Genomic DNA, 18,534 nt, shown 5'->3' with positions numbered 1-18,534 from the left:
GAGTTTCTCTTAATGATCTGTTTAAACACTCTTTACTGTTTTTACTGGCTTTTTGACCTTTCAAAATTTAGCAACTGTTTTAAGAGGCTTAATGCTATGTCTTAATATTACAGAGATAAATATATTATTTAATAGGATATATATAACTGCTTAAGTAATCTTTTTTGTAAACAATAACTTCCATTCCAGAATTTGTATGTGATACATTTTAAAATAATAAAGCTGTCATTTATGACATAATTTTTATCATAATTAATGGTGGAAGAAATCCAGTGTTTAAAAGTTTAGACATAGCATTGAAAAATCAGTGAATTTTTGATTTTGTTTATTTCTTAGATGGGTTGAAGTGTAAGAATTTAATTTCTTTTGCAAAGGCTTATTTTTATACGTGAAAATAAATTTTTAAGTCATACTTTTAACCAATTATATTTATGCTGAGATTTTATTATAATTGCATTTCAGTGTCAGTGATTGCAAATATTTATTAATTTTTAAGTCATACTTTTAACCAATTATATTTATGCTGAGATTTTATTATACAGTCAAAAGTTGTTAATCCGGACTCGTCGGGACTTCGGCGATTCCGGATTATCGATTTTTCCGGATTATAGATCATCAGTTTAAATCTCGTAAGATGGCATGCAGAAATTCTAAAATAAAAAATATGAAACCGTAATTTATGAAATAGAGAACAATTATGATCTAAAGGGTATCAAAATTTGCAAAAAGAAAAAGCTTAATATTTATTTGTTTACTTTATTAAACATTTCTTTCAATGTAAGTTGTTTATAAGTTTTGCTTCGTTTCATGTGATAATACTTTCTCTTTAATTCTATTAAACAGACATAATTTCTTGTTCAGTTACAAAGTTCCGCCGTTCAAGTCCTATAATTGCTGTGTCAAGAACACCGACTAATTTGTCAATCGAAATTTTTTTGTTTTCAATAACCTCTGTCACTTTTCTTCGCTATCGGAAGCGAATTATAATGACGAGGAACTTGTTTTAAATCATATCAAAGACGGAGCATATCGAGATGAAATACTACATTTGGTAAGGAATTATAAGCCAAATAAAATAAAAACATCTGCGCTGAAGATAAGGATAGTGCTGACAAATCAACTTCCAATTCATTAGGCGCCCGCCGCCGAGCAGCGTGAAATTGATAAACAGATTTCGGATTTCAAAACATACTTTCGCTTTAGATCCTTTACATATTAACAAATATATATCGGAAATTCTATTTGATATAATCGAAAGTTTAAGCTTACTTTTATAAAATTGCTCTTACAGTCTGCAAAAAATAATAAGCCGGATGCAATTCGAAAATTAAGGAACAACGCAATCATCAACATTAACTGAAATAGATAATTAGATAATTTTAGCTTATACGTCCATTATACATAAAATGCGCACGCGAAAACGTATTCTGCACTTGCGCACACTCATATGCGCAGTCGTAAAAGGTGTTACGCGCACGCGTGAACGCCTCTGCGCATGTGTCAACGTGGCGCATGCGCAGAAAGTTTTTAGTTTTGATGTCCGGATTATAGATCATTCCGAATTATGGGTGTCCGAATTAACGACTTTTGACTGTAATTGCATTTCAGTGTCAGTGATTGCAAATATTTATTAATTTTTAAGTCGTACTTTTAACCAATTATATTTATGCTGAGATTTTATTATAATTGCATTTCAGTGTCAGTGATTGCAAATATTTTAGATACACTAACAGCCAGTCACTTCTGGTATTATGTACTCTTTTTTACACTAACAGCCAGTCACTTCTGATATTATGTACTCTTTTCATGTGATTAAAAAGGGAATTTATTTGGACATATGTTACTGAGGAGAACAACTCCTGTAGTTGTTTATTGTATTGTATCCAAAGCATACAATAGTAATGCTTTGGAGATTCAAGAGCAATTTTTTTATCAATATAATTTGTAATTGGAAAATTTTTGTATTTTAAGTGGTATCTTAATTTATTTACCCTGAACTTAGTCAATGTGCACTATGTGGCTAGAATGGAGTTTTCTTAAAACACGCCTAGAGAAAGGTGAAATTTCATTTTTTATTTCCCAAAATAAAGAATAATGTTAGTGATGTATACATAAAAAGTTTTTTAATTGCAGTGCATTTTGAATATTTTATAAAGAATTTGTGCTGTATTGGACATTTAAATGCTTTTCAAGGGCATTTAAATAGCTGATACATTACGCCTTCCATATGTTTTTTCGTCTATGTCAGCCAACGAATTCATTATATTTTTTATTATAGGAATGGCAACATGTACATTATTCTTTCCCATGAATGGCTACAATAACTACTTTCAGCTTTGTTTATATTTAGCAGTGTGCCGAAGTTTTTAATTGATCTTAAATTTATTGCTTTCAGCCCTTGGTACAAGAAAAAAATTCGTCAGTATTCAGAGGAATATTTGAAAGTTAGTTTCATACCTGCTGTACACGATGGTAACTTTTTTGTCTTTTATGCCAATAATGCCTGACCAACGAGTCAAAGAAACAAGATCATCTTGAGGCATATTTGAAGGTGAAACATAATGCTCATATTAATTCAGATTTGAATTATTTTCAAACTTTAAAGAAAAATTCTGAAAAAAGAGCAACATTAAAATTTCTATTTACTGCTCATAATGAAACTGTTAATCATACTCTTGAGGCTAGTTACCAAATTTCATTACTCACTGCTAAATCTGGGAAAAGTCATATTATAGGAGAGAATACAATTAAACCATCAATATAAGCATTTCTTAAAATGATTATAGAAAAAGATGACAAAGACGTTAAATCTATGCTAAGTAACAATACTGTTAACAGAAGAATAGATGAACTGAGTGAGGCTATTGAAATACAACTTGTTGAAAAGTCGAAAACAAGAAAAGTTTCAGTGCAAATGGATGAATCAACTTTGAGAGACAGTGAGGCTGTACTTATAACTTATGTAAGAAATATTAAATGTGATTTTGCCGAAAAAATTTTCTACAAATCATTAGGAAGCACCACTACCTCCAAAGATATTTTATAGTAAGCTAAAAAACTACTTAGTCATCCAAAATATATCAAGGAAAAATAAAACATCTTGTGCTGCAGATGGTGCTCCCAATACTTAAAATTGTTGAAAGATGAGAATCTAGAAATGCTTCTTGTGCATTGCGTTATTCATAGGGAAAACCTGGTAGTTAAAAACATTTTGCTTGGTCTAAATGAAGTACTAAATTCAGTTATAAAGTGTGCCAATGCTATTAAAGCTAGATGTGAACGTCTCTTCAAGTTATTTTGTGAAGAACAAAATGAAGACTATGTGAGACTTCACACTGAAGTAAGATAGTTGTTGAAAGGGAACTGCTTGAAAAGATTTATGGATGTGTTTGATGCTCTTAGTTACTTTATAAGTGACAAACCTGAAATGGATCTGTTAATGGTTGATGGTAAGACATTTGTGAGTTATTTAACCGATAGCTTTGAAAAACTATATATATTAAATAAACTACTTCAAGGAGCAAATAAAGCTCTTGTCGATGCAAAAGTGAAGATATTTGATTTCGTTACCTTTATTGAATTATGTCAGCCGTATATTTACAACAAAAATTTTAAAAAGTTTCATTGGCTCCAAAAATGGGAAGTGACTGATATATTACATGTTATTTTTGATCATCTAAAAATTTTATCGGCTGATTTAAAAGAAAGATTTTCTGATTTGAAACAAATTGATTTCCCAACTTGGATGACGCAACAAATGTTAGTGGATTTGGCTGATATTTCAAATATGCAGTATCAAGAACTCTCAGAAGTGCAAGAAACTTTATTTAATATAAAAGAAGTGATGGCATGGCTTAGTGAGGAAACCAAAATCAAATATCCAGATGCAATAAAATAGGCAAGAGAACTATTGTTACACAGATTTAGTGCCATAAATGATTTGCTGCTAAAAACAAAGAAACCGGCTGGATATAATAAAACGGAGAGACTTGAGACTGAAGTTAACTAAATTGAAACCTATTATAAAATCTCTTTTCAGTAAGCACCAAGCGCAAGGATCTCACTAAATTCAAATAATAAATAATTACTAAATTACTAATACTTACAATAATATAGAAAAAAACTTAATTATGTTGTACTTGAATTTAAGTTCTTCTTTATATGTTTTGAAAGTTTACTTACTGCATTTACTCACAAAATTTCGTAGTGATTTCTTCCTAAAAACCTATCATTCAAGTTTCTTCTGTGAACATTTCGTGGAAGAATTTTTGATTATTAAAAACTAAATACATGTTAGGGGGAGTATAAGAATTTTAGAGAGTATTTGGTGGGGTATAGTACAAAAAAGGTTGGGAAACAGTGGTCTAAACAGAAATACTTCATAAGATATAATTCTCGATTAGAAACTGAACTTAAAACCCAGACACCCAGTGCTCTAGCAAGAAATAAACATATAAATAATAAATAAGTAAAAGAATAAACTTCTACATTGTTCAGCAATAAATACCACGTATACATGTAAAGAGCTACCAGGAAGCCTGCGAGTCGAGAATATGCCTTTCGTGTTATGTTTATATAATCAAAATTCAGTTGCATCTTGCATTGAGTCGCCTTTGTATCATTTCAAGTAGAAGGTGTAATCTACAGGTATCTCAAATCCAGTGGACATATGGTGCTATTTTATGGTAAAAATATTATTTCTAAAACATTCCAAAACTCTCGTACAAATGTATGACATTAACAGGACTTAAAAGAGAAGGGATAGCACATAAAGCTTTTTCCCCTGAAACAGGCAGTGGGGAGTGATGATGTAGCCATGATGACACTGAGTGCGGAGATGCAATTGACAACTTAGAAATTAGCGTTTTAAATCTGAAGAACCAGCACTTAAAATGAGCTGTGTATGAAAGATAGCTATAATTTAGAAGAGACAATGTTACTGCAGTATGCATTTTACACTGAACATTAAAAAATTTAATAGTACTTACTCAATTTTAAAATAACAGATAAAATGCACTACTCTTAGCATAAAGTTCCTTTTTTTTTTAATTTGCAGGGATTTTTTTTCTTTAAATGCCTGTTTATTTCTAATAATTTCTTTATCTGCATGTTAACTAAGAGAACTGTACTACTGCTTCTAAGATAACAGATAAGATCTACTATAACAGCTATTTAACATTAATCAAGAAACAACCTTAAATTGGTATAGTTTTCAAAATTTCTGCTAATCTAAGTTTAAGTTTCAGCCTAATTGTAAATTTTACATTGGCATATTTTCTTCCGATTCAATATAATAACATATCTTTTTTTAAATAATTTTGTAACTTAACATCAATATTATATTTAAATAAATGCATGAAGGATTTCTATCCGAATTTAGACAAAACAACTTTACTCACAGTACCTAAAATAATTATTGAATTTTTCAAAAGTGGGGGTTAAGGAGGCAGGTTTTCTTATTCCAATTACTTTAATGTTATATTATTATATTTTATCTAGATTGCTGAGCTAGCACAAAATCGAATCAATAATAACACAGGATACAATAAAAATAACTTTAACAATAACTTAACAAAATTATTTCTCATTTGAAATATGCTTTACGCTATTAACTTCTAAAATGTCATCTAGAAATATTTCAAATCAAAACATATTATATATGCTTACTTGTACAGTCACAATGCAACTACAAGTTGTTGAAATATTATTTATTGGCTACCACATTCAAAGCAATCCACTTTTTTGCCTTTTGGGTTGCTTTTCTTTGGGGAAAAATATATGCATTTCTATTTAAGAAACGTATTCTACGGAGCTCTTATGACAATGCAACGTGAAATATCTTCACTAGTCTACCTGATATTTTTCCTTCTTTTCTAGCAATGCATCAATCTGCGTCTTTGTAAAAATATGCTTTAGACGTTTTTCCAAATTCTCCGATCTGTGTTGTTTTTTCTTAATTTCGCTGTTTGGGATTTTAATTTCTGAATTTCTGATGCAAATTTCGTTCTAGATGTCGTCCACCTTCTCTGTCGCTGAGCAAACATTCTAAAAACGTTCTTTTCTCTATTTTTCAATATTTCATTGCAATTTTCTAAGGATATTATTTTGTTTTTCAAATTATTAATACATTCTTGTTTATCTTTACACTTAGGTCATTCAGGGTTATTGTCACTTAGGGCATTGTCACTTGTGAATTTTATTTCAAAATCATTCACATTTAATTTATTATTGTCAGCTTCAATTTCATTCTTGGCCTCAAAATAAATTTTCTTTGGGCTTAATTCGTGTAGTCTTTCAAAAGCACTCTGCATTAGTTTTCTTTTCAAATGTCTCCGATTTCTTGGTGTTATTTCGTTTACTGCACACGATAAATTTACTTTCGGCACAGTATTGCATTTCAACAGTTTCTTTTGCGGAAATCCATACAAGCGATTTCGGTACTTACGTATTATCGCAACCAGGTTGGCGCTATTTGTAAGTTTGAGTAAAAAAATATGAATAGAAAGAAAATGTACATTTATTAATTACAGATAATTTTTAATACAGTTTTTATATTATTTTGTTTTAAAATATAAAATAGCAATTAAACCCAGAGTAAAAAAATATGAATAGAAAGAAAATGTACATTTATTAATTACAGATAATTTTTAATACAATTTTTTATATTATTTTGTTTTAAAATATAAAATAGCAATTAAACCCTTCCGGTTTCGAATTTGAATAAGTTGCAGAATTATTTTTTCAGCGGAAATCTTTTGGCTATTGCTTTTAGCACTGATTGAAAACCGTATTCGCCATAACCATGTACACATCGACTTATTTTTACTTAAAAAAACATCCCAGAATTGCACAAAAATGTCATTGCGCACACTCTCGACTTTATCCATGTACACTGCTATTTTCTTATAAATTACAAAAATTTGCACAAAAATGCAGGAAAATTTTGTGAATCTCCACATGCTCTTTTTACAAAACTACGTGTAACACGTAGGGTTGTCGTAAGTAGGGTTGCCAAATTTGGCAATTTATGCGAATTTTGGCCTGGTTGCGTTAATACGTAAGTACCGCGATTTCTCATGTCATCTTCATAATCACTGCATTGATAATGATGGCCACTAATTCCTGCGTTTCTCACATTAATAGAATCCTGTCTTCGACATTTATGTATCCATTCTTTTGACAAAAGCAAATTGTCTTTTGGGAAAGCATGAAATTCAATATCTCTTCCTTTCATATTTCTATAAGTGTTACGGCACGTTGCTACAGCACAAGAGGCCATATTACATAAAGGATACTTTAAATATAGAATTTAAAAGGAAAACTGACTAAAACTATATATATATATATATATACAAAAATTATTAAATATTTGCATTATTAGAAAACAAATATGTATGATTAAAATTAATTTGGGATATGGGACCTTCAGAAAATCGTCTCGCAACTAAATGAAACTACAGTTTTAAACACGCGAAATCGGAGCAGGTGCAACACAGACACGTCAGATTACTTCCAGTTCCCCCTCTCCATGAGGCTAGCGTCGGCGAGGAGTCGAACAAAGGAATGACCTAGCCCTTCTATTTATCCCTGTGACATTAAGGATGAATGAGAAAAACGCTGTGTATGCCAAGAGTGCTTGCTAGAAAATGACTACATTTCATGTCGACATGTCCCCCTGACAGTTGGCACGAAAGGGTTAAGTGCGTTTCATTGAAATTGGAGGAATTAGTTCCAGCATTAAGAACTTTTCAAAACAATACCTGCTTTGTCCACAGGAATGCACAAAATATGGTAATAGTTATTGTGTGAAAAAGTGCTCATTATGTGATTTTAACTCTGCTGTCTAGGTTAGGTAATATAGCTTTCTAGATTTTCATTAATTACTGAATATACTAATTTATAATCAAACAATTTCTCCTTTAGATCATGAAATTCTTCTTTTGGAGGGGGGTATTCAGTGTGTTTAAGTGGTGAGAACATTGTGTTTAGATGCAGTTAACTTTATATGCTTGTAATTTAATGGTATCAAAATGACCTAAAATAATGTTTTAATGCATCAGCAACATTTTTATTACATACTGAATGTATATGCTATTGAGTGTAACAAAGTTTTTCGGGGAATCGATGGTTACCAATTGGAAAAAAATAATAAAAAATCTTAGTTATGATATTTTGACAAATTGTAGTAGTTTTTTTCTATGCATTTGTTGCTTTTATTTGGAATGAATTTGTATGCAGCAGTGTGTATGTTGTTTATGTAAGAAGACTAGATATGAAAAACAAAATTATAATTCTCTTCATGATGATTGTGCATAAATGGTGGTGACAATCGCATTAGAGAGGTGGAAATCAGTACTGGTATTTATTTATGCTCTCGGAAATACTGGTCTCTTGGAGAGGTGGTCATCACGATTTTGTATTTTGAATTATTGCGTTTTCAATATGAAGACTACAATAATGGTTTGTAAAACCTAGACTAATGATAATAATGGTTTTTATAGACCATTAATCTTTGTAATAGTAATATGAAGACTAAAGAATACAATAATTGTTTATATTCTGTGATAAATTAGATAAAGTTGGGAAGTCAACGTAATCAAACCATAATAAATAAATATTTTTTTTTAATCTGATGGATGTCGTAATAAATAATTTGTTAAAAATATTTTATCTCAGAAAGAGCACACCGTAAGCAAAATAGATCAATAATTCTTAATTCAAAAAGTACTAAATATTATCTTTTGGTGTATGAATAACATTTAAAAATTTATTTCTTGCATGTGGAAAGATACTTTTCCGCTGTGCATCTGTCATGCATTTCAACAGTTTTTTTAACTGTAAATAGTTTCTAGTTATAAGAATAGTTGTATAGCAAACACACAGATATACAGAATGGTAGATGATGGCCATCTGCCATATCATCACCAAATAGATGCCACACCACAATGCGTCACAAATGTACAAAGAAAAGTATTGAAATTTTTGTTAAGTTTTTGGTCATTAAATCAATAAACACATCACTGCTTAATTAATTGTGCATGGTTGAAGTACGTATTTGTTGTCAAGCAATGAAGGTTACCATGCTGAAAAATGTGTGCACGCGTGAAGCATTGACTTTTCTAAAGCAAGATGTTATTCAATTATTTACAGGAAACAAGCCGAACCAAATTGGCACTGCCTCCCATCGAAAAAATACGTCAAAACAACAACAACAAAGCATTAAGTGGTATGGTTTTAATGATAAAGAATGAAATGATTTAAAATTAGGCAAAAAAGCAGCCTTGGGCTGGCGTAGATTTTTGAACAAACTATTAATTTTGAGGGGCAGTTCGACATGGATCCCTCTTCAGAAGCAGAATTATTTTTTTCTTCCAAATAGTATGAACCTTGAGGAAATTGAGATCTGTCATATAATTATTATGAACCTGTATATTCTGTAACTTTTCCTTCATTTTACAGATGCTGAAACATGGAAGGGCTGGAGTTCCTATGGAAGTCATGGGTCTTATGCTTGGAGAATTTGTTGATGACTATACTGTGCGTGTTATTGATGTTTTTGCTATGCCACAGTCAGGAACAGTGAGTATTTTTTCAATTAATGTTAATGATAATCCTTATGTAATTTGCTAGAAACTTTTTCTATAGATGTAGTAATATTTAATTACACTGTAAGCTCTTTTAAGTTTTTTTGACTGATGTAGCCTAGTTGTATTCATTTATTTATTTATTTTTATTTATTTATTTATTTATTTTGAGAGCGTAATCATTTTGGCTAAGTTTTCATATCTGATGTCTGTCTGCTTTTAGTGTTTCAGATTGCAAACTAAAACTAATTTTAATACTTCTGTGAAGCTCTAAATATGTGCCATTAACATTTGATAATGAGGTAGTTGGACGTTGCTCAGTTTCATTGCAGGGAAATGAAAAGCATTTTATGTGGATTAAAACAGTAAAATTTTGATTTTTACCTTGATGAATTCTAAAAGAATTTTAATGTCTTCAGCAAGAGTGCTGAAAAGAAATACAATAAAACCTCAGTTCACAAATTTAAATCAATCCTGAAAGTGTTTGGCAACTTAAATGTTTGTAAATCGAAACAACTTTCCCTATAGGAATTAGTGTAGAATTGATTATTTAGTTTCCTGGGAAATAGATTATTGCTTATTTAAACTTTACAACAATATTTTGTGCACAAAGTCATAAACCAAAAGCAATAGAAATCATTTAATATAAAACAAAGATAAATACAATATTAATTGGACAAAATAGACAAAAACTTAATTTTGATGTACTTGTATGAAGAAGAGTGGATAACATAAGTGGAAAATACTGAGAAAAATGTTATTGTTTGAATGTGAATTTTCATATTTACTCTTCGCATTCACACTTTGCATTCTGGTGAGTGATGTTCAGCTTGTGAGCGGCAACATGACCATGGATTCCCAGGTTTTTTAACTCTTGCTGAATAGTACTACTGCTAACACTAGCACCTGAACTTTGGAACTCCTGAATGATTTCAACCAACGAGGACTTGCGATTTTGTTTCAGTAGCCTTTTCAGAGTTCTGTGGCTGCATTTCCTAATTTTTCTTGGCCTGCCACTTTGTTTTTTTGCAATTTCACTGCTTTGCCGTTTTCACTTCACAATTACATAATGCATATTTTTTTGCATTATGTAATTGTGAATAGAATGTTCGAAATTTCACCAACTGATTTCCCACAAAGGTGGAATCCCACTGTACTGTCATAATCAGTCACTAAGCTCCTTTGATTACTCATTATCTCACAAATACATAAATATGACCAGATAAACCACTACCAACACTTTTATAGTTTTTGCTTACACATTAAATTACATTAACTGCCAGATGCTCTTCTTTAGGAAAGTGTCTGAATACTTTTGTCCAGATAGTGTATTCATTTTATTTGTGAGTAGCTTTGCAGTAAAACACTTTCAGAATAAGTAGTGCACTCATAAGATATTCAAAATACCATTCTGAAGCTGTTTTTCAGTAAAATAAAGATATGTTATATAAAGTTTAAAGATTTATTAATATTAAAGATTTATTAATATGTAATTTATTAATATTTATTAATATTAAGATATATTTATTGATAAGATTTAAAATTTATTGTGAGTTAATGAGAGTATTGTGGATGATGCAGGTTGATTGAAGTCAGTTTACCGCGAGTTAGTTATTTTCAACCATGAAAGTTAACTACCATTAAATCATGACACTTGGTGGAGATGCCATCATCCAGTCATTCCTTCAGAATTCTGAAATAACTGATGCCACTCTCTTCAATAAACAATCAGCTTTCATCTCACTTTGTTTTTATACTTCATGAAATGCTTTTGTTCATATCTGCTGTTTTGTTAGCCCCTCCAATTTTGCTTGAAGCTTTGTTTAGAATGCTATGAGTACATGCATGTTCCAGTCTATTACTCTTTTATTGACCATATTCAACTGACCGTATCATGTACACTTTTTTTTAAATGGCAGAGTTCCATAACTGTGGAAAAAATAATCTGCTTGCAGTTTTGTAGAAGGCAGGTCTCAAATTTTAAACATTTTTCCAAAAATGCAATAAAAAATTCAGTAAGAGTAGCTATTTTGTATCTTTGATCATAGAACCAAAATGTGGCTAATTGAGAATTAGTGAGGGCTACATCAAATGAAAGTGCAAATGTTATGAGTGTGCTATGATGTCAGTTAACCATAACAGGTATTAAATTACTTGGTGACAGTCACAGTCAACAGTGTAATATATAAGTACCTGTCTTTTTAGGATTAAATAAATAAATAAAATGCACAGTAAAATTCTCCTTATCTAACATTCAACTGATTAAGGTTAGGGTCCTATTCCTGCTGTTTCCCTTTCTGTACTCAAAAAAAGAAAAAAAAAAAAAAAAAAAGAAAAAAGAAAAAACTTTGCTATGTTGCAGAACATTGGGAAGTACATGATTAATTATAAACTGTAATTATATTTCATATTTTTAGTCATATTATAGGTCTTGAAGTAAAACCTCATAAAACTATGTATTATTCATGTGCTGTTCATTGGCCACTGGTGAAATAATTATGCTTGGTGATATGATTCAAAAATTAATTTGTTCATTTTCATTATAGGGTGTTAGTGTTGAAGCTGTAGATCCAGTTTTCCAAGCAAAAATGTTGGACATGTTAAAGCAAACTGGCAGGTAAATGAAACACATGTTTTTACTTTAAAATTGCATTTTTTATTTGAATTAAAATATAATCAAGTCTATAATATATCTGCAGTAATTTTCATTTAAAACACACTGTGTATTCAAACAATATGGACAACTGTTCTTTTCAGCTAAAAAGAAAAAATTGTATAACATAATGTGTAGGAAATTTTTTATATAACTCTACATTTTAATAAAGCAGGCACATTTATACTATTTTCACCAAACACATTAATAGTATTTCATAATACCAAACACAATAACAGTATTTCATAATTTATGTATAGTGTTCTCTAATAGCCTGGCTGTCTTATTTATTTGTATTTACTTAAATTGTATATATTTTCTTCAAAAACAGAAATGAAGTATTGTCCTTTGTACAATAAAATCAAATATACTGTATATTCCAAGATGTAATGTGCACCTACAATCCCAAATTACAATGTAAAATTTTTAGGTATGCTTGCTATATAACATGCACCTTTTTTTTTATGAAGAAACCTGAAAGATGCATGTGTGATGCTTTTATCTTTAGAAGTCATTCATTCGAAGGTTTCTATTTAGACCAAGGATTTTAAAGTGAACATCGAAGACTTGTATTTGCTTTAATTAAAATACTTGATCTAGTGTTCCTTTTAGTAGTAAATATGGCACCTGTGAAATGCAAAAAACACAGTGGTGGTTTCAAATGTCAATCTGTTTGTCGTTCGGTTTGCGAGTCATTCTGTCATTCTGATAGTGAAAGAAAATGAAAATCATGCTGCAGCAAGGATCTTTGGTGTTGGTGAAAGCACTATACAGAAGTGGAAGAAAAATGAAATTGCAATAATTAATGTGCCAAAGAATAAATATGCTTTGCCTAAAGGAGTAGCAAAATGGCCTATTCTAGAAGAAAGTGTTGCCAAGTGGGTCCTAGAAAATTGCCAGAATGGTTTAATTGTAACAGGAAACGGCATAGGTTTATTCACTTTAAGATGGGCAAAAAAGAATGCAAATGAAAGTGAAAACTTGAAAGCGAGTTTGAGTTGGTGTAGTTAGTTTATTGCATGGAATAATTTAGTTCCACGAAAAGAAAAAGTTTCACAAAGGCTTCCAGATTTGGACAATAAATTGATTAAGTTTCCAGAAGTATGGTGTTGACCTATGAAAGCAAAAACAATTATTTACTGTCACATATTTGAAATAGGGACGACACTCAAGTAATGTTTGCTATGATAAGAAATAAGACAATATCAGAGGAACAAAGATAGTTCACATAAAAATAACAGGCCATGAAAAAATCTCACCTCCTCATAGATTTTTCTTGCTTAGTGCATAGTATAAAATCCATGGTTATTTTTAAAAGAAACACGATGCCAAAATTTTCCAAATTTCATCATGTTCACAAGAAGGGACGGATGGACAAAAGACGGTGTGAAACTGTGAATAAGAAATAATTGACAAAAGTGTCCAGTTGTCTTAAAGAATCCAAAAAGTTGGAAAAGTTTAATTTGGGATATGTTCAGATCCATCTAACAGATAATATGAAAAAATTGTTGAAAGAGTACATACAGACATGGAACTTATTCCAGGCAAATTAAAGTCATTATTTCAGCATTTAGATGTGTGTATTAATAAACCTTCAAAGAAAATTTAAAAATAGTGAAATGCTTGCACATTAGGAAATGAAAAAAATTTACGAAAGAAGGCCAAATGCATCATATCGGTTTCAGAAACAGTGTGTGAGTGGATAGTAAAAGCATGGAATGAAATTAAACCCGACGTAATTCAAAAGTCATTTAAGAAATATAGTATGTCTAACAATCTAGATAGAATGGAAGATGTTTATTTATTTATGAATCAGTTACAGTGATGGTGAAGATGAAACAAAATTCACCGATATATCTATAAAAATATAACAAAAGATGGATATGATGAACTTTTCATATTATCCGATGATGAAAATTTTTAAGTTCGTAAGATATGTCATTCCTTTTAAATAAACATAATTTAGGTACATGAAGAAATCTAATTTTTTTATGCTCATCTTTTCCTTACTTTTAAATCTACCATTTTTATATCTGGCGTATAATGCACACCAATAAAATTTGATCTTATTTTTTTTTGCATTGAAAGTGCATGTTATATGCCCAAATATATGGTATTTCATATGCATAAATTTGACTTATTTTGTATTTTCACATATATAATTTGCTTCTGTATTTTAAGGCCAGAAATGGTAGTTGGCTGGTATCACTCCCATCCTGGATTTGGTTGTTGGCTATCTGGTGTAGACATTAATACACAGCAGAGCTTTGAGGCTTTGTCTGAAAGAGCTGTTGCAGTAGTTGTTGATCCAATTCAGAGTGTTAAAGGAAAGGTAATTACTACTGATGATACAAATGCATTTGTATGCAACTCTCTTCTATATATTGACATATATGTATAAAATCACTTTTGCAGGTTGTAATTGATGCTTTCCGATTAATCAATCCAAACATGGTAGTTCTTGGTCAAGAACCAAGGCAGACTACATCAAATCTTGGTCATCTCACAAAACCATCTATTCAGGTAAATTAACATATATTAATTTTTTAATTGATGCTTTGATGAAGTGCGGTTAGTAATATGTGACATTTTTTTTAATAGGCTCTAATCCATGGTTTGAATAGGCATTATTATTCAATATCAATAAATTACAGGAAGAATGAATTAGAGCAAAAGGTAAGTTTAATAATGTATTTTAGCCATGTTACACAGATGTTAAACTTTAAAATTATATTAGTTTAAGGTATGTAACTAATATTTTCAGAAATTGAAAATTAAGTGAGCAATACAGTACAAAGTCTGAAATCCGGACATCCATTTTCCTGAATGATCTAAAATCTAGACCTCAAAACCACTAACAACATTTTTTCTCGTAGGCTTTACGCATGCACGTTTAATTCCACCCTCCACGCATAATAAAACATCTGGAGAGTCCCAATTCTTAATTTCATTTTGATGCTAAATAAAATACCTTGTTATCGAAGAAACAATCATTTTAGCATAAATTTGTAAGATCAGTAATTTGGCTTTGTTGCTGCATATCTGCTTGGCACACATCTCAAACTGAAACATTCCACGTGGATACATCGTTGATCTGACGCCAACCTGGCGAATCATTATTTATTATACTTAACCTTTCATCACTGCATTTTATAAAAACATGATAACTTGAGTAATGATTCATGTAGCGATGCCTAAACAATTTATGTTGGCAATTGAATAATAAAGAAGTATGGTAAACTTTTATGTTGTATTACGCTTGACGATGATTAAAGATTTAAGTTAAATGTGCTAAAGATGTTGACGAGGAGAAATTTACCCAAAATTTCTTTCCATATGCTGAAAATAGATTTTGTTGATGATACTCATAGACACAAAGATTATATTTATGGATATTTAAACTAAGAATAACTGATTTGTTATTCACACAAACCCAGAACCAGCGCCAGGGCTTGTATGTTTGCACCAAATCGCAGAATTTAGGACCCACAGAGACTGCATCAGGTGGTAAGATCTCTAATGCTGGCTCTCAATAAGTATATGCATGTATATGTGGGAATTTATATATTCAAAACTTTCATAAGCCTAGTATGTGGAAGAAATAGACATAAGTATAATAAATAACTAAACATAATAATAAGCTTAGTATGTGGAAGAAATAGACGTAAGTATAATAAATAACTAATACAATTCAAGCTTATCTTGGTGCTCGAGAGAAGGTAAAATATACTGATAAATACTGATGATGATATCCGCGAATTTTAAAGGTTTGTTGGATATCGCAAAGCAAAGGTGAAATTTTCCAATTAACAGATTTTGTAAAGAAATGTGGAGAAGCAATAATAAATGAAGATGATATAAAAGAAGTTTTTCATTGTGATGACAATGCTTCTCATTCATCAATCAATTAACCTTTTGAAGAGTCCTCTCTTTGAAAAGACAGGGTTGTCCACTTTAGTGGCCATGTCTTTTTCCCCCATTTACCAGGCTGAAAAGTGGGGTGAAATGTCAAATATGACATCCTTGGGGTTTTAACCACTTATCTCTTTCAAAGGTCTTCCTTTTGCGACATAGATGACTTCTTAGAATCTATTAGACTACACACAAGAATCTTTGTTGCAATTAGGAGGTGATTTCTAAAAGGGGGGAAAGCATTCGGTTCAAGATTCCCCGTCCTTTGGTAGCTTAAGCCCCGGCCTCAAAAGGTTAATGAATGGTGAAATCTGTAGTATGGTTCTAGATCCAGAAAATACCCCTACCGATAGTGCAAAAAGTGACAGAGATGCTGCTGAAAATGAGAAAATTTTGATTGACAAGTTAGTCGGAATTCTCAAAACAGCAGTTACAGGACTTCAACAAAGTAACTAAACAAGAGATTATGTCTGTCTGCAGAATTAAAGAGAAAGTATTAGCACAAAAAACAAAGCAACTTAAACAATTTAGATTGAAAGAAATGTTTAATAAGGTAAACAAATAAATATTAAGGTTTTTTTTTTTTTTTTTGTAAATTTTGATACTCTTCAGATCATAAATACTTCATAAATCACGATTTCATATTTTTAATTTTATAATTTCTACTTGCCATCTTACTAGATTCAAACTTATGATCTAATACAGTCAAAAGTCTTTAATCCGGACTCGTCAGGACATCGGTGATTTCGGATTATAGATCATCAGTTTAAATCTGGTAGGATGCCATGCAGAAATTATAAAATTAAAAATATGAAACCGTAATTTATGAAATAAAGAGCAATTATGATCTAAACGGTATCAAAATTTACAAAAAAAAAAAAAAAAAAAAAGCTTAATATTTATACTTTATTAAACATTTCTTTTAACGCGTGCATGCTTAAAGCATACATTACACATAGCCGAAATTAGAAAATTGCAACCAGAAAACTATTTGTGTATTTGTGATGACAAGGAATTTGATTTAAATCTTATCAAAGACTGAGTACATTGAGATGAAATATTACATTTAGTAAGGAATTATAAGCCAAATAAAATAATAACATCTGCCCTGAAGATAAGAATAGTGCTGACAGATCAACTTCCAGTTCATTGCGCGCCGCTATGCCCCAGAGCAGCGTGAAATTGATAAACAGATTTCAGAATGGTTAGAGAAAGAAAGGATATGCCTTTATCCATTTTTTGCAGCAATTCCACTTTTTGTTTGATGGACATTGAAACATGCTTTCGCTTTGTGATCCTTTGGCAGCTCCAGAATCGGAAATTCTTTTTGACATAATCGAAAGGTCAAGTTAACTGAAATAGATAATTAGATAATTTTAGCTTAGCTTATACCGTCCGTTATACATTAAACGCACATGCGTAAAGGTATTATGTATTAATGCATGCGCAGAAAGTTTGTAGCTTTGAGATCTGGATTATGGGTCTGGATCATTCCGTATTATGGGTGTCCGGATTAAAGACTTTTGACTGTATCCAGAAAAATCCCAACTTCATAATCGCCGAAGTCCCGATGATTCCGCATTTCGGACTTTCTACTGTACTAGTTAGAGATGAGCAGTCCACTTTTGAACTGATTGGAATGACTGATTTGATAATTTTAAAACAAAAAATTCACTTTGCTAAATGAGTGCAAAGTGTAATTTGACGGAAAAAGTGCAGGAGCTCATTACAGTTTACTCGCCAAGAGTTCTTATCGAAAATGAAAGTTGATTTTCATTTTAGAGGAGAAATGAATGTTCCCCTTCTCATGTTAAAAATGAGTTTAATTTTTATCATTTTCCAACTATTTGAACATTTTCATATACCAGAGTTTGTTAATTCTGCCTAGAAAGGTTTTTAAAGAATTTTAAAACTTGGTTGAATCAATTCTCCTGATCCCACTTCTAACTTAATTCTTTCTGCTCTTTGCTCCATCCTTTCATTCCACTCTTGAATCATTCCCTGCTTCCAAGTTCATTTATCAAGGTTATTCTTAGTGAGTTGCAAGTGGTAATAAGAACTGATTCAGTGCAGTGATTGAACAGTTCAGATCTGAACCCACAAAGAATGGTTTTGCCTACCTCTATAACTAATATTTGTTTTTACATCTTTTGAAATTAAAAAGAAATTGAGGGAATTGGAGAAAGGAGCTCATTAATATCTGAAAGAAGCAAATAATAAATTTTATTTTTAAATCATTTTAATGTGGATATCCAGAGAGTCATTGCTTTTTAACTTAATAATCACTTGATACTTAGAATTGTTCTTAAGAATTTAAAATTGTCATTTGAAAACTTGAACAGATATTATGGAGATTTTCACATCATAATTACCCTATCTAATGCT

The 18,534-nt window shown here is 30.8% G+C and overlaps 1 protein-coding gene across 3 annotated transcripts in view; it reads left to right on the top strand.

Moving 5' to 3' along the window:
• Rpn11 (regulatory particle non-ATPase 11) overlaps positions 1-18,534 on the top strand; it is a 41,159-nt gene that overhangs the window by 1,785 nt on the left and 20,840 nt on the right. For all 3 annotated transcript variants that reach the window (XM_035373326.2, XM_035373329.2, XM_035373328.2), the window contains exons 4-8: positions 9,460-9,579; positions 12,131-12,201; positions 14,419-14,569; positions 14,653-14,760; positions 14,839-14,913. In XM_035373326.2, the coding sequence (XP_035229217.1) occupies positions 9,460-9,579; positions 12,131-12,201; positions 14,419-14,569; positions 14,653-14,760; positions 14,839-14,913 (525 nt within the window). The remainder of the gene's footprint in view (positions 1-9,459; positions 9,580-12,130; positions 12,202-14,418; positions 14,570-14,652; positions 14,761-14,838; positions 14,914-18,534) is intronic.

Source organism: Stegodyphus dumicola, chromosome 9, assembly GCF_044657685.1.
Source record: "Stegodyphus dumicola isolate Sdum_Otavi_A_Nest chromosome 9, ASM4465768v1".
Lineage (NCBI taxonomy): Eukaryota > Metazoa > Arthropoda > Arachnida > Araneae > Eresidae > Stegodyphus > Stegodyphus dumicola.
The sequence above is the reverse complement of the archived record's forward strand: the minus strand, read 5'-3'. Positions and strand labels throughout refer to the sequence as shown.